This window comes from Ambystoma mexicanum, chromosome 3p (assembly GCF_040938575.1).
Source record: "Ambystoma mexicanum isolate Mex_15411 chromosome 3p, UKY_AmexF1_1, whole genome shotgun sequence".
In the NCBI taxonomy this organism is placed as follows: Eukaryota; Metazoa; Chordata; class Amphibia; order Caudata; family Ambystomatidae; genus Ambystoma; species Ambystoma mexicanum.
The window spans coordinates 1,118,480,871-1,118,504,662 of NC_090925.1; the positions used below are offsets into that span (position 1 = coordinate 1,118,480,871).

At 46.5% G+C, this 23,792-nt stretch overlaps 1 protein-coding gene across 2 annotated transcripts in view; it reads left to right on the forward strand.

Annotated features, from left to right (window-relative positions):
* The window catches only part of AFF4 (ALF transcription elongation factor 4), a 1,482,962-nt gene that overhangs the window by 1,220,966 nt on the left and 238,204 nt on the right, over nt 1-23,792 (forward strand). The window contains exon 18 of one of the 2 annotated variants that reach the window (XM_069652488.1): nt 20,848-20,999. In XM_069652488.1, coding sequence (XP_069508589.1) covers nt 20,848-20,999 — 152 coding nt within the window. The remainder of the gene's footprint in view (nt 1-20,847; nt 21,000-23,792) is intronic. The other variant, XM_069652489.1, reaches the window with a different exon arrangement.

Here is a 23,792-nt window from a genome sequence, read left to right on the forward strand (position 1 = left end):
TCCAATTCATCGGAGCAATCCTAGACACTTCCTCAGGGAAAGCCTCGCCTCCCGAGGAGAGAGCTCCCCACATTCTGCAGATGGTAATGAAGTTTCAAAATGCCCAACATCTACTGGCATTCGACTTTTTAAGGTTGCTGGGCCTCATGGCATCCTGCATTTTTCTGGTGCCAGAAGCCAGTTGAGGATGAGATCCCTTCAATGGGCCCTCAGGACTCAATGGTCCCAGTTTTCGGGGGAGATGTCAGATCTTCTGCAAGTCTTGACCAAAGTGACTCAAGATCTCCTATGGTGGGCTTGCAGGGAGAATATCCTCTAGTGGGAACCTTTTTGTCAACCATGGCCAGAGATAAAGGTAGTGACGGACGCCTCACTCAAGGGGTGGGGAGCCCACACCAACGATCTGACAATCAGCGGTCGTTGGTCTCCATCGGAGTCCAAACTACACATCAACCTTTTGGAGCTGAGGGCAATCAGACTAGCGCTGAAGGCTTTTCTGCCCTCTGTACACGGAAAGAATGTCCTGATAATGACGGACAACACAGTGGCCATGTACTACCTCAACAAAAGAGGAGGCGTAGGATTACTCCCACTTTGCAGAGAGGCAATGCAGCTCTGGTTCTGTGCAATGCAAGAAGGAATCTCTCTATCGGCAGTTCACCTAGCCTGAGAGCTGAACACGGCGGCGGACGCTCTGAGCAGGCAGAGCACAGTCTCTCACGAATGGGAACTAGCTCAGGAAGTCCTTCAAGAGATCTTCACTCTTTGGGAAACCCCTCAAGTGGATCTGTTCGCGACCGGTGCCTACCAGAAGTGCAAACTGTACTGTTCAAGGGAATTTCCCCCAAGAGAAGCTCTAGGGGGCGCGTTCGTAGTGGACTGGGTATTTCCACTCCTTTACGCGTTTCCTCCTGTCCCTGTGATTCCTCAAGTAATCAGGAGGTTGAGAAAGTTCAGGAAAACCATGATCCTAATTGCCCCGGATTGGGCCAGGAGGACGTAGTACCCTGACCTTCTGGACATGTCCCTCTACCCTCCAATACGTCTTCCACAAAGAGGATCTTCTCTCGCAAGAGGAAGGTTGGGTTCTCCAACCAGAGGTCAAGACACTCAGCCTTCACGCATGGTTTCTGAGAAGCTAAGATATATGGATTGGGACCTCCCGGGTGACGTAATGTAGATTTTGCTTTCGGCCAGAAGGCCAGCTGCAAAATCCCTGTATCAGTGTTGTTGGAACAAGTTCAGTAACTGGTGCATGGATAGGAATGTGGATCCATTCCTTTGTAATACTCCAACAGTACTTTCTTTTCTCTTACCCTTATACTATAAAAGGATATTTGGCAGTGCTATCTATCTTTAAGCGCTCCTCGGAAGAGGTGTCCTATTTTAAATGCCTTTTAGTCATTCAATTCTTGAAAGGGCTGACAAATGTATACCCTCCAACACCTTTTCAGGTGCCCATCTGGGATTTTAATCTAGTCTTAAAATGTCTCATGTGTGCCCCTTTCAAACCTTTACATTCTTGCTCATTAAGACTTCTCACTCTTAAAACAATTTTGTTGGTGGCAATAACATCAGCATGCAGGGTAAGTGAGTTGCAGGCACTGTCTTGTAAGCCTCGTCACACCATTTTCCATAAGGACAAAGTTATTCTAAAAGTCAAACCATCTTTCTTTCCTAAAATAGTTTCTGATTTTCATCTGTCACAAACAATTACCTTACCTTCTTTTTATCCTCCTCCTCACGCTAGTAAGGAAGAGGAAAGATTGCATAGACTGGACCCAAAAAGGGCTCTCAGTCTCTACATTTCCAGATTGGCAAATCTTTGACAATGTAACCAACTATTTGTTGGGTATACTGGACACAAATTGGGCCTTGGAGTGTCTAAACAAACTCTATCCAGATGGATAATTCTAGCAATCTCTGAATGCTATAAATTGGCTGGAAAAGAGCCTCCAGATGGATTAAGGGCTAGTACTCCCACCTCCTAAATTTACCACTGCTATGGGAGTCTATCATAAGATGGGGAATACGTGGTAGGACACAATCCATTCGAAGAACAAGTTACTTACCAACTGTAACGTTCTTTCGATTGGATGTTGCTCCCACGTATTCCTCATCGACCCTCCCAACCTACCCCTCCGTACAGTTTACGTCTGTTGCACTCTAATTTCCGTAAGAGCCTGAGGACTTAAGACCTGATTAACTGATGCAACCATGAACACCGTAAAAACAGAACTGAGGTGACAAGCGCTGCTCGAGCCCTTTATACAGAGGATGACGTCGACTGTTGACGGCGGCCTTTGAGGGACTACGAGTCCGCGGCCTCAAACACAGCACCCTCTGGTGAAAAATATTTCTGAAGCAGCAGAGCTGGGATACGAGTTATCATAAGATGAGGAATACGTGGAAGGAACATCCAAATAAAGGAAGTACGACCAGAGTTTTTACCCAAAGTGGTCTTGGGGGTTCCATCTGTCCCAGTCTATTGACCTGCCAGTTTTCTACCGGTCTCTGCACCCCTCCAAGGAGGAGCGGTTCCATAGGCTAGACCCGAAGAGAGCTCTTAACTTTTTATGTTGCAAGAACTGAAAAATTTAGGAAAGCGGACCAACTGTTCGTAGCCTTCTCAATGGCAAGAAAGGGTTGGCCATCTCCAAGCAAGCCATCTCTTTGTGGGGTCTCTGCATTTCAGAATGCTACTTAATTGCAGAGAAGGAATTGCCTCCGGGCATCAGATCCCACTCCACAAGGGGGGTGACTACCTCTTTGGCTCTGCAAAGGGGGTGCCAGTGAAGTACATCTGCCGAGCAGCAACTTGGTCCTCACTACATACCTTCACCAAACACTATTGCCTGGATGTAGCCCATGGAGCTGAAACTGGTTTTGGGAGAGCGGTTTTACAAAGTTTCCTTGTGTAGGGACTTACATCCCGCATCCTTCACACATACTGCTTGGGGAATCCATCTGATGAGGAATCTGCTGGAGAAAGGCAATCCAATAAAGGACGAATTACTTAACGTAATGTTCTTTTTATGGATTGTTCTCCTGCAGATTCCTCATCAACCTTCCATCCAATCCTGCTATGAAAGTGCCTGCAGTTATTGACTTCTCTATTGGGAGAAAGAGGTGAGCTCTTATTTAAAGGGCTACCGTAGAACTTATTGGTGTGTTTCCTCATTCTTTTTGTGGTCCCATTCCTCATTGTTCTATAAAAATAAACCTTATTAGGTTTTTCTTCATGCTATGAGTTGTCTGTCTGTCAAATTGTTTGATTCTGACTCCACATCGGCAGACCTTGGAGGATGGGGGGGTGGAGAAATGGTGGGGAACTGAGGTACAGGGGCGTAATGATGCAGTATATTTATTTTATTTTTGTTGCTTGTATAGCACATCAAGCCCGGGGGCATCTGTGCGCTTGCTTACCTGGAAATATCGCAATTGTTACTTAGGTTGTAGTTACACAGTCATATTCACATTGTTACAATAATTTGAATTTTTACAATTTTAGCTATATTTACATTTATATTTGCATTTCACACCTTTCTCATATTAACAGAAGTCTCAATGGTGCGTTTAGACCAGTGTTATGGACTAAATGGGGCACCAGTGAAGTGAGTTAGTTGTGCAGTTTGTGTGTGAAGAAGTGTGTTTTGAGATGTTTCCGGAAGATCCAAAAGGAGTCTTGGGCTCTGAGATGGACGTGCGGGGCGTTCCAGTTTGCTGGCCATTATCGAGAAGCTACTGCCACCCGTTTTTTGGAGCTTGAATTTGGGGGTGACGAGGAGATGCTTGTAGGCTGCTCTGGTAGGTCTGGCTGATTGAGTTTGAGAGATTGTGTCCGCTAGGTAGATGGGGGCTGCCCTGTGGAGGCATTTGTGGGTCAGCGTGAGCGTTTTGAACCAGATCCGTTCTTCAATGGGTGGCCAATGGAGTTTCTGTCTGGTTTCTGAGATGTGTGCTGTTCTTGTGATGTTGAGTGCTGCTCTGATGGCATTATTTTGAAGGACCTGGAGTTTGTGGATGTAAGACGAGGTGCCGGAGTAGAGTGCGTTGCAGTAGTCCCGTCAGTTTGGCACTAGTGCTCTCACCAGGGTGATGCAACTGTCGGGCGAGAGGAAGGGTCTGAATGCGTTAATCAGCTTAGAAGTGTAGGAGGTGGCGGATGCAGTGGCGTTTACTTGTTTAGCTAGGGTGAGAGAGGAATCCAAGTAGAATCCTAATGTTTTCACCTGGTTGGAGACTGAGATGGTGTTACCATCAATGTTGAATGATTGGAATGATGTGCTAAGTTTGGCGAGCCTGAGTTGAGATCCTACGAGGAGCAGCTCAGTCTTATCGTCATTGAGGCATAAGCCGTGATGAGCCATCCACGCCTGAATGGTAAGGTAGATGGCGTTGAGAGTGAAAGTGTCAGTGGCATGGTCTCCCGTGATGGGTATGAGGACCTTTTGTGTCTTCTGCGTAGTTGGTGTATGAGATGCCCAGGCCATTGAGACGGTCAAACAGTAGATTTGTAAAAATGTTATACAAAGTGGGGGCCACACATGAGCCTTGCGGTACTCCGCAGGTGACTAGGGTGGGTGGTGCTTCTGCCTTGGGTGAGAAAACCTTCATAGTTCTCTCTGACAGGAACAAATGTATCCATAGGGTGCCGTTGGGTGAGAATTGTGCGGCTCTGTTAAGGTGGCTGCATAGGATTTTGTTTTCAACCAAATCGAAGGCGGCCGAGAGGTCCAATAGGAGGAACAACGCAAGCTTCCATTTATCCTTCAGGTCATCCGTTTGGATTTAGGAGAGCCGTTTCAGTCCCATGTCTGGGGCGGAAACCGTATTGCCTAAGCCCAGGATGTTCTTACCCTCTGTGTTTCTGAATTTGGAGGTAAGCCACTCAGTCCAACATTTTCTGTAAAAAAGGGACGGTAGTGATGGGTCCGTAGTTTGTGGGGATGTTGGGGACGAGGGAGATTTTTAACACCCATGCATTTTTTAGGTCCTTAGGGATGCAATTGTTATTGAACGAAGCGTTGATGAGTTTTGTGATGAAGGGGGCAAGCTGGGGTGCGCAGTTCTTGATGACTGAGGGTGGGCAAGGATCCCCTTGGCATCTAGATGGTTTTAATCTTGAGATGATCTGGAGAACTTCAGAGATTGTGACCTGAGTGAATTCAAATTGAGGCGTTTCGGGTTTGTTTGTAGCTAAGGGTTGGTTATTGACTGGATTAGGGGGGTGCGCTAATGTATTATTTTTTGCTAATATTTTAGTCTGGAGTTGAGAAAGTTTACCTAGGAAGGTGTTCTGGATGTTCAGACACTAACTAGCGTTTTTGTTGCAGTTTTCCACCAGGGGGTTTGGGAGTCTCTAACTCTCTGAGGATCCAGAATAGATCCTTTTGATTTTGAATTAACCTTGGCTATTCTGTCATTGTAGTATGCTTTTAGTTTGAAGTACTTGTGTTTTAAAATCTCGAGCAATTTGGAGGAAGGCTGTTTTATTTAGTTCTGTCGGCACTTTCTTTCATAGGGTTTTGTTGGGGAGAATTCTCGGAAATGTCATAATTCCTCTCTACCTTCGAGACCCCCAGCACTTTTGCTGGACTCTAGAACTTTTTCAAACCTGGAGAGAGCGAGTCCTTTTTTTCCCCACTCTCTCATGTACGTTACTGTGATTTATACTGTTTCTTTTTGGTTTTGGAATCTGACAAACTCCATAGGCATCATCTTTTTACATTGCGACACATTGCACCTTCAGTGCATTGGCACAGGGAAGTCTTTCAGATTTCCCAAAGGTTTAAATACTTTCTCTTGGACAAACTACTGTTTCCAAGAACAGTAAAGTGAAATTGACTTGACTTACAATTGTAACTTTCTAGACCCAGCACACGCTACCTTACCATAGGGTGCTGGAGGGGTTACTTAGTATCCCCTTTGTCTATTTTCTCATGTAACAATGTTATGTAACTCATTCTACACCCATTCTACAATTAATGGCTGGTAGCAGTGGTTTACTTTGAACTACCATTGGGAGTTTTTACCGCCGGCTGCGTTCAGAGCTGCAGTAAGGCACCCATGGTTCCCATTTTGTCAAAATGGCCCCGGTCTTCTTTTTTCGTCATTTCTTGCTGAAACGGTCCTTCTTGAGATTTACTGTGCGCGCCAAACCAGGCTTGGTCCATTTGTTCATTTTGTCTTTGGCGGGATTCACGAGTGAAGCCCATCTCTGGCTCCGGTATGTCTGGCAGGGGCAGGAAGTCAGGGAGGTCCCTGACTGTGTTTAATCCCCTTGGTTACAGGAATGCACCCAAAGGTGATTGGCCGGCTGGCTGGCGGGCCAGGACAGCCACCCCACTGTGTGTTTGACAGCTAGGCTGGAATTAATTGAAGAAGCCTGCATTAAAGGCGAGGCTTTTTGGATTGGAAGGCAGAGTCGACCACTGGATGAAGGAATCCGAAGAAGAACTTGGAAGAGCAGCCTGCTGCAACTCCTGGACCGTTGGTTTGCCCGGTGAAGCCCTGCTGCTGTGCTGAAGCTCTGAATTCGCCGCGACTAGAGAAGCCCTGTAAGGACGACTTCTCCCCTTGAATTGGGTGGACCAATGAACTCCAAAGTGAACTCGTTTGGACATCCTCTCAAAGCTGGCTGTACTTCCTCCTCTGCTGCTGCTGCTGGAAACAAAGTGCCAGGGAGAGGAACACCAAATCGAGTGGATCGTTTTTAAGTCGGACCCGAGCGCTAGGAAGATCCTCCGGACTTTCCTGATGCAGGACTGACCAAGCCTGAGCCACCTCAACAGAGGGGTGGACCCCAGAAGCGGGGAAAGTCTGAAGTGGTACCCGAGAACTGCAGAGTTGCTATTTGCTGTCAGACGCAAGTAGCTGAAACGCTGAAGTGCCACTGAATTGAAGTTTGCCCTTTGCTGTCACTGACCGCCCTGTTGTGTTGCAGGAGTCCTCCCTTTTGTCCCCACAAATGAGGCACAGGAACAAAAGAATCTGCAGAGCCACACAGGAGCAAATGCCAGGTGGAACCATTTCTTCTAACCAAAGGTACTGTAAAGCGAACTTGCCTCTTGTGGGGTAGTCTTACTTGTTCTCAGTTGAGGCATGGTTGCTCCTGTAAAGTTGCTTGCATCTTTTACACCTCACAAGCCTCCCAGCTGGTGACCCTACTTTGATTCTACTTTTTCTACAAAGTCTTCTAAAATATTGTGCAAGACTTTTACCTACCTGCAAGAAGGGCTTCAGCTCACCTAGACATTTGCCCAATTGACATTGACTGGCCTGGCTCCCTGAATGACTCTTCTACCCTCTGATTGTGTGTTTTACCTTCCTTCCAGGAAAGAGTGAACTTACTTTGCATTGGGGGGGTTAAAAAGTACTTACCTGCTTAAGAATATTTGTGTGATCTCTTGTCTTATTCTACAACCTCTTTACTTTGACACCCATCTCAGTACTGCTCTAAATGTACCAGTGATATATTAACGTCCACAGTGTCCTAGCTATTTAAGTCACCTGATGGTGTAGGAAGAGTCTGTGTGCCATCCCAAATGGGTACTTGCTGATTTAGAGAAACTAAGAGTGTGTATTTTGGAGTATATTTGTGCGTTACTATTATATTGCCCCTTCTGAAGAAGGCGTATTCAAACTGACTGTTAAATAAATGCATAGTTGTTTAATCAAGAAACCTTGAGTGTAAGTGTTTATTTGGATACTTGTCAAAATGAATCTCTGTGTAACCATCCTACTGCTCACATTGACCCCTCTTGAGGTAAGCCTGGTAAGTACTTTTTAAACATTTCCCAGTCTTCTTTTTTTTTTTGGCATTTTTTTTTGGAAAGGACCTTCTATTCTAGAGTTTGTGTCTGCGCTGCAAACCAGGTTTGGTCCCTTTGTTCGTATGCCTTTGGTGGGCTTCAGGAATGAAGACCACCTCTGGTGTCTGGGGTGGGCAGGAAGTGAGGGAGGTGCCCGGAACTCCCTGTGCTTAGTCTCCTAGGAGACCCAAATGCACTCTGGTGTGATTGTCTGGCTGACTTTCCGGCACGGACAGCCACCCTGCTGGGTGAGTGACAGCTAGGCTGGAATGAAGGGGAGAGAACTGTTTAAAAGGCAAGTCTCTTGGACTGGAAAGCAGAGTCGACCACTGGAACGAAAGAACCAAAGTAGAGCTGGAAGAGGACGGCTGCTGCAACTCCTGGACTGTTGGTTTGGCCGGTGAAGCCCTGCTGCAGGTCCGAATTGCCAAGTGCATCTCGACAGAGAAGCCCCTTCAATGACGACTTCTTCCTTTGAGTTGGTGGGACCAATCAACTCGTAAGCCAGCTAATACCATTCTCAAGGCTGGTTAGGATTAACCAGGGAGGGAGAGGGACACCAGCTTGTGTGCTTGAACCTACAGCTACCGGAACTGAAGTGACTCCATCTTGTTTGCTTTTTCTATGATCCCGTGCAGTGCAGGAGTCCCCCGACGTCCTCCCTCTTGTCCCCACGACTGAAACTCAGGAACAGTGAGATCTGCAGGAACTGACGGGAACCAACAACTGAGGCTGCATTTGTTTCTTCATACTAAGGTACTGCGCCAACCCAATTTAGAGAACGCCACTCTCGCAGTGGAAGTTCGTGAAACTCTCCCAACTTGCAGGCCTCAGCTTGTGACCCGACATATGATTCTTTTTCGCCTAAACTACTTCTCAGAACCTTTGCAAAGACTTTACCGTTTGATACCAGAACTGCTCTTTCCTATCCAGAACACTAGCCCATTGACTTTGGCCTGGTCTATTGACTTGAATTGAACTCTTCTGGTGAACTGAAACTATTTGCACTGTCTAACAAGTATATGTGATCTATTCTACTTACCTTGTCCCTTTTGTTCACTTCTAAGTAACGGAACTGCCATTTGGCTCCTATTTCAGGGGAGCTCAAACTGTCTCAAAATCTTATAGTTTTGTATTTAAGTGTATTGGTATATAATATTAAGTTGCCTCCTTCTAATTTAATGTTTTCTAAATGATTGTGTAATAAATAAGTGTTTTACCAAGAAACCTTGAGTATAAGTGTCTACTTGAACCACTGTGATAGAAAGTCCTCTGTGTAATTGCTTGTACTGCTCGCATTCACTCTTGAGATAAGCCTGGCTGCTCAGCTCGCTACCAAAAACGGTATGGTACAGACTTATACCAAAGTTTGGTTTGGCTAACACCTGTAGTCCTAATTGTGTGTAGTGTTCCCAGAGGGTACTGCATGCAATTCTGCCTAACACAGATGATCAGTGGCGGTCAGCACAGTGTTAGTATAGAATTTGGTTATCGTGGTCGGGTCAGGATTGTCCTTGAATTGGGTTGCAAAGAGGGGTTGCAGTAAGGGGGGGGGAAGTAGGTTGTCGGACGTTATGTTTAGCTTGTTTCTGGTAAGGGCAGCTGGAGCTTGTTTAAGGGCGTGGGTCTTGCTGGTTAGGGTCTCAACGGTAAAGGTGGTGAGATGATCAAACCATGGACATGGAGAGTTGGATGAGATGCTGGATTTGCAGTTGATGGCAATGCCTCCCCCTTTAGCTGTGGGTCTGTCCCTTCTGCAGATAGAGTAGTATCTGGAACAGCAATGCACAGGACGGGCCGGCAGCTGCGTGCAGCCACGATTCAGTTATGGCGAGGAATTCAACTTTGTGAATGGGGGTGATGTCTGCAATGTCGAGTGCATGTGCTGGGATAGATCTGGTGTTGATGAGCGTGCCTGGAATGTTATGGGTTGGTGCAGGCGACTTGGTAAGAGAGCCGTTGAGGGAGGGGGCATTGATGCGTGTGGTTCTCAGGGTGAGTGAAGAGTTCCTGCGTAGGATGGTCGAAGTGTTGGTTACGTTTTCTCTGAAGAACTTGGTTCTTGATGCCAGGCCTGAGTTTCTTAGAGCGGTAGGTTGGGGGTTGGATGTTGGGACAAAGATTCATGGCTTGGAGTGTGGTTGGTGTCGTGGGGGTCGAGTGTGGGAGTAGGGAGCATGCTGATCTAAGGCCATGCAGAGTCGAGAACCTGCTAAGTAACCAAAGTCACGTCCGAAGACAACGGCCGCTACATCAAGGCAAGACATATTGACGGCCTGTGATGATGGAAATGCATTGGAGGGACAGGGCCTCATGTCCTTTTCCTGTACTCCGTTTTCATGCGTGTTCTGTGTTTTTTTTTTTCTTTCTCCTGCACAGGAGTCCATGTTGGATTCCTGGCAGTGCAGCTCTTCCTCTTTTTGGTCGTGGTGAACAGACCCTTGTGATACCCTTATGGAACCCATCGGTGGGGGTACAGGTACCCCTAGTGTATGTTTTTGGGCCCCTTTGTGTGGTCCACAGAGCAGGGTATGGGCTGGTGGCAGCTCCATGCTGAATTTGACAGGTGCTTTGAGTAGCCTCTATTTTGGGATACCCACGCCCTGCCATTGGAATCAGTTGATTCCTGATAGGAGACAAGATGGCCGCTGTGGCCTCTTGCTTTCTATTGCCTGTTACCTTGTTTTCCCAAGTCCTGGGAAGCCCTGACTCTATCCATCCCCCTTATTGGCTGTTGGATGGAAGTTCCATATATGGTATTGTGGGGAAGTCCAGGCCAGACTGGCAGGAGTCTTCCCAATGACTGTATGTTGTGGTTACACCTGTGGGGTGGGACCTGGGTGAATGGTGTGTGTGACCAATATACATTTCATGTTATGGGTTTCTGGTGTGTGGCACAATGAATGGCACAGCCCTGCCCAAAACTGGTATGAATGCAGTGTGGTGTGCTGAAAGGCTGGGTGCTTGCCCCAATTCTCATTCATTGTTGAGTGTCTGGATGGTGAAGAATGGCCTGAATGCACTGTGAGCCTGATTGCCTGCCTGCCTGCATGAATGCCCCGCTGAATGATTGGCTGCTGAGCTTGGCCCAGCAGAGTGAATGAGAGACAGAACAGTACTTCTGGGGACCTCTCACTTACTGGAATTGTTCAGAAGCTGAAGTCCTAACTTGATGCTCAACCTTGAAGCCCAGGTAGAAGAAGGTTTTGCTACTGCTTTCCTTAGACGCAATCCGAAAGCTGTCGTGTCTCCAAGAACTGGTCCAAGAGAGGACCTGGCTAGGAGACCTCTTCCAGAGCTACGAGGGAACAACCTGCATCAGCTAACCTTCAATGAGGCTCCCTGGAAGTCAGTCCTCGTAAGGCTGCCGACCGGAGACGGGGACCGCCGAGGAATCTGAAGTGATGCGCCAGGACGTCAAGGCCCGAAGCTGCCACCTCAACCACATCGTTCACCCTTTTCTTCGAGGGATCTCGACGATCCGTGGCTCCACCCTTAAAGGGAGTTCACTCAAGAAGGATCTGTCAACTACCCGACGTTGAACTCTGCTAAACCAGGTACATTGGGGTAGTAGAACCTTTTTAGACAGAACCAAGACTACATTAAACAATATATGGACTGGGCTTGCTGATGCACTTTATTTACAGGTTGCCCAGGTTGGGTGGGGAGGGGATCCTCGCACAGAACTATCTAGTGTTAGGCACCCAGTATTCTGCCAGTTGTTTAACCCACCATGTCTTTCCTCTTAGATATTTTGTTGATTTACTTTACTATTTGATTTGTATGCCATTGAGACTGTCAGCAGTTGGTGCATTTGAATAGAATAAAGAGTTAAGTGTTAGCACCTAGATATTGTACATATTTTTAAAGATAGTATTGCCTAAGCACAAAGTGTGTTATTGTGGGTGTATATAACTTGAACCTTATTTATATAAAGAACTGTGTTATCACTAACACAGTGTGTGGACATTCCTTTGTGGGGTTTTGGGGACTACACTGTACTTAAGAACCAGCTTGGATCACCTCCTGATAGCTTAAGCCTTGATTCCCCGTCCAACATTACCATATAGAGAATCTTGGCTGGGGTGCTCTGTGCTTCTACTCTGCCATATAGAGAACAAGAGTACAGATACCCCCTTCCAGTCTTTACACGGCCGAGTCGAGGTGCACTACTCCCCCTGTTGAAAAGTGTTTCCAAATAGTTGACTCTGGAATGGATATCTATCTGATGAGGAATCTTCTGGAGAAGAATCCCTAGAAGCAATATTATTTTTTCTCCATGTATACTTACTAAGTTTAACTACTGGTGTTGCTCTCATTGTATCCCTCGACCACTCTCACACTTTTCCTGTGACTAGGCCTTGACTGCTCAGCTACCTTCCCTTGATTGGGTTTTGGGCAACCTCTGTGTCTTCCCTGTATGCCATAAATAGGACAGGCTCCCAAAATCATTCCAACAGGGCTGATTCTAATAATCCATCTTTTTTTCACCTTAGTTTTTATTGGCATTTTCATAAAGTAAACAAAACAACACTTGTAACGAACCTCCCGACTCCCTCCCCACCCTCCCCGACCCAGGATTCACGATTAGTCCAGTGCAGCAGTACTTCTCCAAAGGTTGTCCAAACTGCCCCCCTACCAAGCCCTAATTGGTTCGGCTGAACTGACATAGCTTGCCCCTTCATATATCATCTTCGTCAGAGGCGTTTATTATACCCAAAAGTCGCATGCTCCGTGGGCACCACCGCTGCCTTGTACCATCCACCAGATATGAGAGTAGTGCGTCCCAGTCAGACTTGAAGCTCAAGTGGTCTCCCTGTAGTGAGTAAGTAAGCCACATCTTTGTCACCCACTCATGGTCCTGCGGCAGGTCCTTCGCTTTCCATCTGCGAGCTAGGACCGTAGTAGCATTATTGCGTAAAACTTGCGGCCCGCCTTAGACTTAATCGATGCTAGGGACCTCCCCAGGCCCAGCATCGAGAGCCCTTTGTTCCCCCCGTAGGGAAGCTGGTTATTGATGGAAGAGAAGTCGGAGTCGGAAGCGGCTGTGCCTGTGTATGCAATTGTCTGCAGCAGCGCGGCTTGACTCTGTGACCCCTGGGTCCCTTTTTCTAAATCTAACTCGCTGTATCGAGACGCTGTGAATGCTGTCACCGAATCACAGTGGCTATGCGGATGTAAATGCCGGCTAGAAGCTTGAAGGAACCCTGAAACTTGCATGCCGAGATCGAGACCGAGAATCGAGAGGGCGCCGCGGGCGAACGTGGCTGCAACCATTGGAAACAGCGGGTCGCCTAACAGCGGGTAACTGCATGGGCAGGGCTCGGGCTCGTGGTCCATACTACCGCGCTACTGTCTGGTTCCTTTGGAGGTAACCTCCAATTTTGTCCGGTGTGCCTGAATGTGGTTGATGAGGTGTTGTGACGTCCTCCCAGCCTCTAACAGTACGGTGCTTTTGACCCCGTGAATTTCGCTTAGGCTGTGTTAGGACGCCCTAAAGGGTTTGTACAGCCACTGTACAGCCACCACATAGCCATCAGGGGTAGCTCCACATTGCTTCTATAGTATAGTGCTATATAGTGCTCCTTAGTGCCACTCAGTGCTTAGTTCTATGCCTGGTGGACTGTGTGCTACTAGCTGTTTGTTATTGTTTCACTGGGGAAGTGCTAAACAATTTTATTTTTTTTTACTCAAGAGTATGCTCAGGGGGTTGAGCTGTGACAGCATTATTGTTTCGTGATATTGTTATATGAAAAACAAACAAAGCACTCTTGGTCATATTTTCTTTTATTTCACTTTCCATTTCACTCCATCTGTTGTGTGACTAGGGGACTCCTGGCTTTTTCTGCCTTTGACCCAAGTCTAAGGAAGAGTGATTTTGTGTCTAAACTAATTACTTTTATATAAAAGAGTAAAATGTATGACCTTCGGAGTGCGGCTCTATCCTCAGTAGCCCGTGGACCTTTGCAAATTGCTCGGGCTGATGAGGGCGAGAAAACTTTGTGTAAAGAGAATGAAAGGGAGAGGGCATCTTTTTTTAAGCCCTATGAATCAGGAGGGGGCATTTTTCTTCCACCCCCCAGTGTCTATCCCTTGGATAATCAGTCACCAACTGGATCAGGTTTTCAGGATTTATCTCTGCGGATGAGGCAAAAGGAGGGTGAATCAACGCCTTTAAATCACCCTATTTGTGCCCTCTTCCAAGATAATCTGTATTTTACCCTGAGGACTACCACCATGAAGAAGGTGATTGCAAACCATCTTGCCTCAACAATTGAGCCTTGTTTGTCTAATTCTTCGCATTCCTTGTGAATTCCCAAAACTTGTTTGAGTGCGTCCCATATCCCTGTCCAATAAGTCTCAAGTTTTGGGCACTCCCACCATATGTGCTCCCAAGTTCCCACTGTACCGCATTCTCTCCAGCAAAGAGGGGATACCCCAGGGTACATTTTGTGTAGTTTAGAGGGGGGGTCACGTGCCATTGGGTGAGCAGCTTAATCCACATCTCCCTTATTTGAAGTGATCGTGTTAGCTTTGGTATTTGCTTCCATAACCAACTCCAGTCGTCGCCTTCAATGGCAGACCCAGTAGCTAGTTCCCAGTTCTTCCCATAGACTAGCCGTGGAGGGTCCTCTCCTGCTTTCATGTGCCTATATATGGCTGTGATCATATGCTTGTCCCCCGAGTCCCTGCAGAGAAATCTTTCAAAGGGGGTCCGTTGTCGAGTTGCTGCTTGCTTTATGGTGGGATGGGTGAGCCAATGTCGAAGCTGACAGTATCGGTACCTTTCCTTTTCATCTAGCGCAAAGTCCATTTTACACTGTTCGAACTGCTTTACCTGCCCCCCCTCGAACATGTCCCATACCATCCTGCACCCCCCCTTGATGCCAATGTTGAAAAGCAGGTGTGTTATGGCCAGGAGCGAACTGTGGGTTATTAAATAATGGGGTAAAGGGCAATTGGTGCGATGTTAGGTGTACTTGTTGCACTGACTCATCCCAGGTACTGGCTACCGGGCTAGAATTGCACTACTATACAACCGAGACGGCCTGTCCTGCTTCAGCTTCCACAAGACCCCTTCAAGGTCCTCCCCCAGGACCGCCCTGTCCATGGGCCTCCAAATCTTCCCCCGGTCGTCTTTTTGCCAGTCCCGGAGAACCTTCAGTTGGGCCGCCCTATAGTACCCCCTGAAGTCAGGTGATCTCATGCCCCCGCAGTCAGTGGGAGCTCTCATCACCCTAGCCGCTATCCTTGGGCGCTTATTGGCCCACATGAACCTGCTGACAATTTTGTTCAGTGTCCTGAAGAAGGCTGGAGAGACGTGCGCCGGCAAGGCAGCAAAGTGATACAAGAGCTTTGGGACTACAGTCATTTTTAAGCTGTTAATACGACCTTGCCAAGAAATCGCTAAGGGCCCTCAGTCAATCATCTTACTCTTTAACTTCTCCAGGAGGGGTGGATAGTTCGCCTGATACAAATGTTCCACATTTGTTGTCAATTTTACTCCCAGATAGGTGAGAGCATGCTCCACCCATCTATAGGGAGAGGTACGCTTTAAAGAATGGGCTTCTGGGATCGGGATTGTGAGGTTGATAATTTCTGTTTTAGAAGCGTTTATTTTCAGGCCCGCCACGCTACCAAAGTTAGCTAATTCAGCTTCTACTGCAGGAATCGCAGTGCTCGGGAGGGTCAATGAAAGTATCATATCATCAGCGAAGGCTGCAATATGTACCACACGGGCAACGTAGCGCATAAATTACATTTTTAGAGTCACAGGTTGCATAATGCTTCAATGGAATTTTCTTGCCTGTGCGTGCATGTCTGATGTGATCTCCTTTGATCACATTGGAGCAGTGTTGGCAGTTGAGACATGGGAAGGTTCCTTGTTCAGGTTTACTCAAGAATGTTTGAGTGGTTTTTTTGTGTCTCTGCTTTGATAAATCGGTCTCTAAAGTTGCTGCCTCTTTTAAATGCTAGCATTGGTGGGTCTGGAAAAAGGGAATTCAATTGAGGATCTGTTTTGATTAGATCCCAATTTTTATGAATTATCCGCTTGATTTGAAAGCTTTGGCTGGAATATCTCAGGGTGTGTATTAGATTTGTTTTGACTTGTTTGGTCTTTTGAGTCGAAAGTTCTTCTCGGCTTTGTACATCTGTTCTTCGAATTGCTTTGTCTAATAACTCTTCTGGAAAGCCCCTGTTCATAAATCTGTTTTTGAGGGAGGCGTATTCGTCCTGCAGTTTTTCAGTATCGGAGGTTATTCTTTTAAGTCTAAGCAATTGACTATAAGGTAAATTGTCCTTAAGATGTTTCGCGTGAAAACTGTGGAAGTGCAGAGAGCTGTTCACATCTGTGGGTTTTCTGTAAATCCTTGTGTTGAATCCCTGATTGGTGATTTCGATTGTCATGTCTAGGAAGTTTATTGATGGTTTTCCAATTTCAATAGTGAATTGAATCCTGTTATCACATTGGTTGAGATATTTCCAAAAGAGTATGAGTTCTGATTCTGTACCGATCCAAATACTGAATATATCGTCGATATATCGTAACCGACTCTTGATTTTATCCTTCCAAACAGGATTGTCCAAAACGAATGTCCGTTCAAATTTGTACATGAAAATATTCGCATATGAGGGGGCTACAGACAAGCCCATAGAAGTCCCGGATTTCTGAAGATAGTATTGGTTGTTGAAGCGGAAATAGTTATTGTACAAAATGAGATTGATGATATCTATGGCAAAAGTTTTGTGTATAATGTCTTGGTGCTGGAGTAGAAACCATTCTAAAGCTTCGATGCCTTGGTTGTGTGGAATTGTTGTATCTAAACTGCTAACATCCATGGTGAACAGTAGCAAGTTAGGTTCATCTGTTCTGATCGATTTGATGATCTGCAAAAAATGTGTAGTATCTTTGAGATAAGTTTCTGTCTTTTGTATAAAAGGCTGCAAGGCTGTGTCCAAATATATTACAAGAGGATGAAAGACGCTTTCAGTACCCGCTATTATTGGTCTTAAGGGTGGGATCCGTTCTTTGTTTTTATGAATCTTTGGAAGGCCATAAAATACCGGTGTCACTGTATGTTTGTTGATTAGGTAGTTACTAGTACTTTCTGTGATCCAATCTAGATCCTCCGCTTTATCAATGATTTTTTTGATAGTTTCTTTGATTGATAGAATTGGGTCCCCATCCAGCTTCAGATGTGTCTTGATCTGATAGTAATTTCTGACATCCTTCATTGTATTGAAAAATGTCCATAATGATTAGAGCTCCGCCTTTATCAGCTTGTTTGATGGTCAGGCTGTTGTCAGATGCTAGATCTTTAATTATATTGAGCTGATGTTTCCTAATGTTCAGTTTTCTGGTTGTGGTATATTTCAGACTTTTAAGAGCTTTGGTGGTCTTAATCCTGAACAAGTTCACTAATGGATGATTGATTTGGGGATGAAAATTACTTTTGCCTTTCATTTCCAAATTTTCTGGGGACTGTCTTTCTTGTGTGTCTTCTGTCAAATTGTCAAAAAATATTTTAAGTTCCATCTTCCGAACAAGTTTAAAAAGGTTGATCTCTTCTTCAAATAAACTAGTATTGTTCGTCGGAATAAAAGATATTCCTAAATTCAAAGTGTCCATTTGAGATTGTGAAAGTTGTCTTGAGAAGATATTGATAACAATGGGATCTTTTAATGCTTGTTTTTCTGTCTGGGTTTTCTTTTTGCCTCGTCTGGCTTTCCGTCGCCTAAAAAAGGTACGGGTGTGGGTATACTTGCTGTGCTTGCAGACGCTGGTGGTATATCGGTCAAATCTGGAGTTTGAGTAACTAGAGTGCTTACAGATGGTCTTTCCTCTAATCCTCCGCTGGTGATGTCGCTGCTATCTGTATTAATATTTTCAGATTGTGGTTTAGAAGGTTTGTTTGGCCTAGGAGTGGGTCTATTATTGTTGTAATACTCTTGCCAGCAGTATACAATATCACGAGCGTAGTCTAGTGTATCATGTCTGAACTTTCTTATTTTGCGCTGTTCAATTTCTCGACTAGCACCGGTTCAGGCAGTTGTCCGTTCACCACCAGTCTGAGGGTGGGGTGTCTATAATTGGCTCTAATCTTATCCATAAATTTGGGGCCAAAACCCATCCTGAGCATGGTTGCGAAGAGGAATCCCCACTCCACCCGATCAAACTCCTTCTCCGCGTCAGTTGCCATCAGGAGAGCAGGGACTCCCTTCTTGTGGGCCTTCTCAATTAAGTGGGCAAACCTTCTGACGTTTGTCTGTGGTTTGTCTACCTCTGACAAATCCCAACTGATCTGGGAGAACTAGGTTCGGGAGCAAATGATCTAATCTTTTTGCTAAGATCTTGGCATGTTTTTTAGAATCAACATTGATTAAAGCTATGGGGCGATAGGAGGTGCACTCGGTTTGGTCCTTGCCCTTTTTATGAATGAGGACAACCTTCACCTCCTCCATTGTTCCCGTGATTGCGCTATCCCGCCCTATTTGATTAAAGAGCTGGGTCAGAATGGGGATGAGGGTTTCCCTATGCAGTTTGTAGAATTCTGCCACATAGCCATCCGGGCCCGGCGACTTAAGATTAGGTAGAGCTCTGATTGCCTCCCTGACTTCATCCTCTGTAATGTCCCTTTCGACTGTTTCCATCTCTTCTTGGGTTATACGGGGCAATGTAACCCTGTCTAGGTACTCTAGTTGGGAGGACGGCTCCGGGGTATCGGACGCGTACAGCGTGGAATAGAATCGGGCAAATTCCCTTAAGATGTCCTCATTTTTAGTGCTGGTGCACCCTCCTTCCACCTTAATTTTCAATATTGTCTTCTCCCTCTGGTCCTTTCTAAGCATTCTCGCGAGCAGTCAGTCTGCCTTATTGCCTTTAATATAATATTTCTGCCTAAGACATAATAGGCTTCGTTCAGCAGCTCTAGTCTGGATCAGGTCCAGCTGGAGCTTCAGTGCTGATTGCGTGACGGGTGACTCCTGGGCTTCCAGGTCTGCCAGTGGTTCCCCTGCCGGCCTGTCATTGGGGGTCGTTCCCTGGCCATCCTCTGAGTCCTTGGCCCATATCTTTGTCAGTGCGTTCTCCTGTAGCCTCCTTAGGGGCCTTTGGAGGGATTGGGTGTCCTTGATTTTGTTCTTAGACCTGGTGGCAGTGCCGCCTGATATTGTGCGAGTTGTTTGAGCTTCCGGGTTCCTCCAGGAGGGCGGGCCCGCGGGGCCGTCCTAGTCTCCGCACCCGTAGAGCCTCTTAGCCCTCTATGCGTAGAGCTGGGTGATTGTCCGAAAGGGGGAACCCTCGTGGCTGCTGGTGACCTTAATAGTTCTCTAGGCAGCACTGCAGCTCCCCAACTCAGCCCAGGGTTCACTCCAGTGGCGGGGCCTCACTGCCCACCGAGCAGGGGGTGGTCTGATGTGGTAGAAGTTTGCTTCAGAATCCGCAGGGCAGGGGCTGCGTATGTCACCAGGAGGTCCCCTGGGGAATGCGCCTCTCAGCTGATGTGGGGATCTGCGCGCATCTGTCCCATCTAGGGGCCCCTATGCACGAGAGAGGGCCACAAAAAAGGGGGGTCCCTCCTCTTGTCCCCCTCCCCCTCCCAACAGTACTCTCCCCAGCTCAGATCAGCGTTCAGGTGCGGGTAAAACAATGGTAGTAAGGGGAACAGACTCTTGTGCAACCCCAGGGAAGGCAGGGAAATGACACGTGGATGATGGAGGGGGGAGGCGCAGGAAGGGGGGGGGCACCGCTCTCTCCCCAGTTAAGCCCGTACCTCCGAAGTGCATGCTGGGGTATGATGTCCTCTGCTTCCAGGGAGGTCTTCATGCTCCAGGACCTGCTGCTCCTTGCACAGCGCCGCCTCCAGTGGCCGTCCTTCAGGAGGTATGGTGCGCTGTACCTGAGGGGGCATCCCTCCTCCAGGAGCACTCGGCGCACTCAGTGCCCCTCCTCTGGTATGGGATACTCTTCTCCTCGGCAGCGCAGGCAGTGCTGTCTGGCGGCGGACTCCGGCTCTCCGGCCCTTCGCAGGTTTTGTCTCAGCCCCCAAGCCTCCCCGAGATGCTGAGGAGGCACGTTGTTGCTGTGGGGCTGGGAGCCTCAGGGGGTCCTCCCGGGGCTGTGCCGCAGGCCCTCGCGGTCCTCTGGTTCCTGGTGAGGTGCGGACCCCACCTCCTCCTCCTCCTCCTCCGTTGCTGGATGGGTGTCGGTAGTCTGGCGCTGTGCAGGCGCTGCGCTGTCCGGAGAGCAGCACTAATGAAACCCTCGGTCCGCCACCCGATCCTCGCCGGGGATAATCTCTGGCCGCGTGGAGGGGGGCTCGCCGTCTGCTGAAATCACCGGGAGGGCTACCACTCTTGGCGGCCAAGTCTTTTGGGCCTTGAGGTCGGGAGCTCGGTGGCCGCGGTGTTCACAGCATCGCGGCCATCTTGAAATTCCCCCTAATAATCCATCTTAACAAATACCAACTTGACTACATGGCAGAACTTCTCTGGATGCCGAACCACACAGCGCAAAACCTGCACACTGCTTTTCATTTGAAATGTGAACTATTTAAACTACAGCTTTGCCACTCTGCTGATGGCAAATGCAAATGATTGCTGCTCTAGTTGGGTAAAGAGTCAGACTAACCTCCAGTCCTGCTTTAAAATGTAATTAGATTTAAAACCATTGAAATTAGGCTGTGTGCCAGACAAGATGTCTATCTCAGTCGTAGGCAACTGAAAGTTGAATGTTTATTTTATTTACAATACCTGAAAATAATGAAGTCCTAGATGCAGCTACGGGAAAGAGGGGGCTCTATAGTCTTGCATGTTGAATGAGTTGGCTAATTGTCGAAGCATGACCAATCTGTGAAAACCATTTAATTTAATGTTGTGTAGGTGTGTATCCACCTTTCTATGCAACCCACATTGTATTCTGATCAATGGCACAAATCGCACTATACACACACACCACAACTTAGAAAGTAATTTGTTTTTTGTGAATACATTACAGCAATTTGTACATGTTGTCACTTTCTATCTGATAAAGGTCCTGCCTCTTCAGTCTGACAGGTTTGAGAAAGCAGTTTACTACCTGGATGCTGTGGTTTCATTCATTGAATGTGGCAATGCTTTAGAGGAAAGTTCTCAGGAATCCAAGTCCCCATTTCCTATGTATTCTGAAACTGTTGAATTAATCAAGTAAGTTTTAATAAGCATACAAATACACTAAACGTTGTCTTCTATAAAGAAATTGTTTGCACAATGTTTTCCTAAGCTTATATAGGCACTAAATGTCAAAATATGAAAAAATATCAAAATATGTACACTACTCCTTTCAGCATCTGAAAACTTTTTGTTGAACAAAATCAAGCAGAATACTCTGTTGTGAAAATAAATGAAGTTGATCCAGTTTGGTGCATAGAACAGACTTTTACTTCTAAAAATTCCATGTTTAAGTTCTTAAATTCATCTTTATTTTCTTTGTAGTGTATTGTGTCTGTCAATAGGCATTCAAAGGTAAATGGGGGTGGCTGAGCCATATTTGTCTTCCTCAAATCTCTCAAGAAGCCCAGTGTTTGCTTATTAACCATGAAATCCATCCTCTAAAAGACTTCTACATTTAGAGTACAAAAGAGGGGAAGGCCTTCAGTATTTGTGTTGAATGAAGTAAATATTCTTGATGCCTCTGTGGTCAAATATTCATATGCCTTTTTAAGTGAGACTTTATTAATCAAAATGTACACACTTGCAAAGTGAAATTTAATACAAAAACCATCTTAATATATACCATTAAACCATGTGTTCAAATTAATTTAAAACGTTCATACAAAATTATACTTTCCAAAATGATTTCATTTGTATGCACAATCTCCTCCACAGCACTTTGTGCTGGACTTATGGATGTTTGGTCTATTCCCCTCAGTGGGACTCTTTTTCCTCACTCACTCATTCTTTTACCCTATCCTTTGGGATACTTTGTATTTCTTTTTATACATTTTTATTCTACTTTCCTCCAAATTGTATGGCATCAGCCTTTTGACTTTTGCATCACACAGTGCTTGGAGCCCATTGGGCTTCTTTTTTTATTTTCTGTTACAAATGATACCCCTATCTTTTTGTATTGTGAGATCAGCACACCCACCTTACGTGGATTGCTGAGGGGGCCACATGGTATCCCCTTTTTCACTGCTCCTGTAAACTTTTGGTCACAATAGCAAGCTACACTGAATGACTGGGGGCAGTAGTTTTATCCTACCTATCTTTGTGCAATTTTTACTGCAAGGCTGTACTCACAACCGTGGTAGTGCACAGAGGAGTCACCATTGACCCAATATGGTGACGGTATGCTTTTCACCATTTCTTATTTGCTTGTCCCTTATTGGTCTTTCTTCTGCCATGCTGGGTAGGGGAGATCCTAGTTTGACTTTTGCCTTCTGTGGGAATCCTTTGTGATGCCGGCAAGGCTCCATTGTGTCTGAACAGGAACGGAAGAAACTCAGCTTTCCTCAAAGGACAGCCACCACCCAAAGTTTGAATGCTCATGGGTGCTGATTGGCTGTGTTCCTGTATAAAAGGGATGGATTCTGAGTTTGAAGACAAGCAGACCCCTAGAACCAAAGAATCGACGAGGAAGAGGAGCGATGTCCGCAGCCGCTTCCAAACAACCAGAGATGCCTTCTGTGTAATCACTGCTGCTTGACCCCTTCTTCCAAACGTCAGGAGAACTCTGAAGACGACGACCCCCCTTTTAGACTGGTGGGACGTTTAGGCAACACTGTGTGCAGTATCCTTTGGAAGACTACATCAACCTTGACCTCCTGTCAATAGGGAACCCAACCTTTGGTATAAGTCTGTACTACACAGGTTGGTAGTGTGGCTGAGCAGCCAGGCTTATCTCAAGAGGGGTCAATGTGAGCAGTAGGGTTGTAACACAGTTTCATAGGGACAGTTATTCAAATAAACACTCTCAGGGTTTCTTGACTAAACAATTATTAATTTATTTAACAGTCGGTTCTGTAAGCCTTCTTCAGAAGGGAGCAATATATGTAACAATTATAATACATTTCAAAACGCACTCTGTTTCTCTAAATCAGATGATACCCATTGGGGATGGCACACAGACACTTCCTACACCCGCAGGTGACTTACATAGCCGGGGCACTGTGGACATTGATTACCGGTACATTTAGAGCAATACTGAGTTTGGGTGCAAAGGGTTGGATAGGGGAATTAAACAAAGGTTAACAAATAATTCATAAACTGGTAAGTACTTTTAAAACCCTCCAATGCAAAGTAAATTAACCTTTTTCTGGGCGAAAGGCAAAAGCACAAAGTCGGAGGTAGAAAAGTTTCTCAGGGTGCCAAGACAGTCAATGTTAGTTGAACAAAGTCTAGGTCCTCTTAGGGTTACAGTACCTTTTGGTTAGAAGAAATGGTTGCAGCTGGCTTCCGTTCCGGTGTGGCTCTGCAGATCCTGTTGTTCCTCTGCTCAAGTCATGGGGACAAGAGGGAGAACTTCTGGGGAGTTCTCCAACACAATGGGAAGTCGGCGGCAGCAATGGGCAAACTTCAATTCAGCGTCACTTCGCGGTTTCAGCGCCTCGTTTCTGACAGCAAATAGCAACACTGCGGTTCTCGGATACCACTTCAGACTTTCCTCGCATCTGGGGTCCAGCACTCTGTTGTGACTCAGGCTTGGTCAGTCCTGCATCAGGCAAGACCGGAGGATCTTCCTAGCGCTCGAGTGCGACTTAAGTGATCCACTCGATTTGGTGTTCCTCTCCCTGGCACTTTGGTTCCAGCAGCAACAGCAGAGGAAGTACAGCCAGCTTCGAGAGGATGTCCAAACAAGTTCACTTTGGAATTGATTGGTCCCCCCAACACAAGGGGAGAAGTCGTCGTTGCAGGGCTTCTCTAGTAGAGGCGAATTTGGAGCTTCAGCACAGTAGCAGGGCTTCACTGGGCAAGCCAACGGTCCAGGAGGGTGCAGCA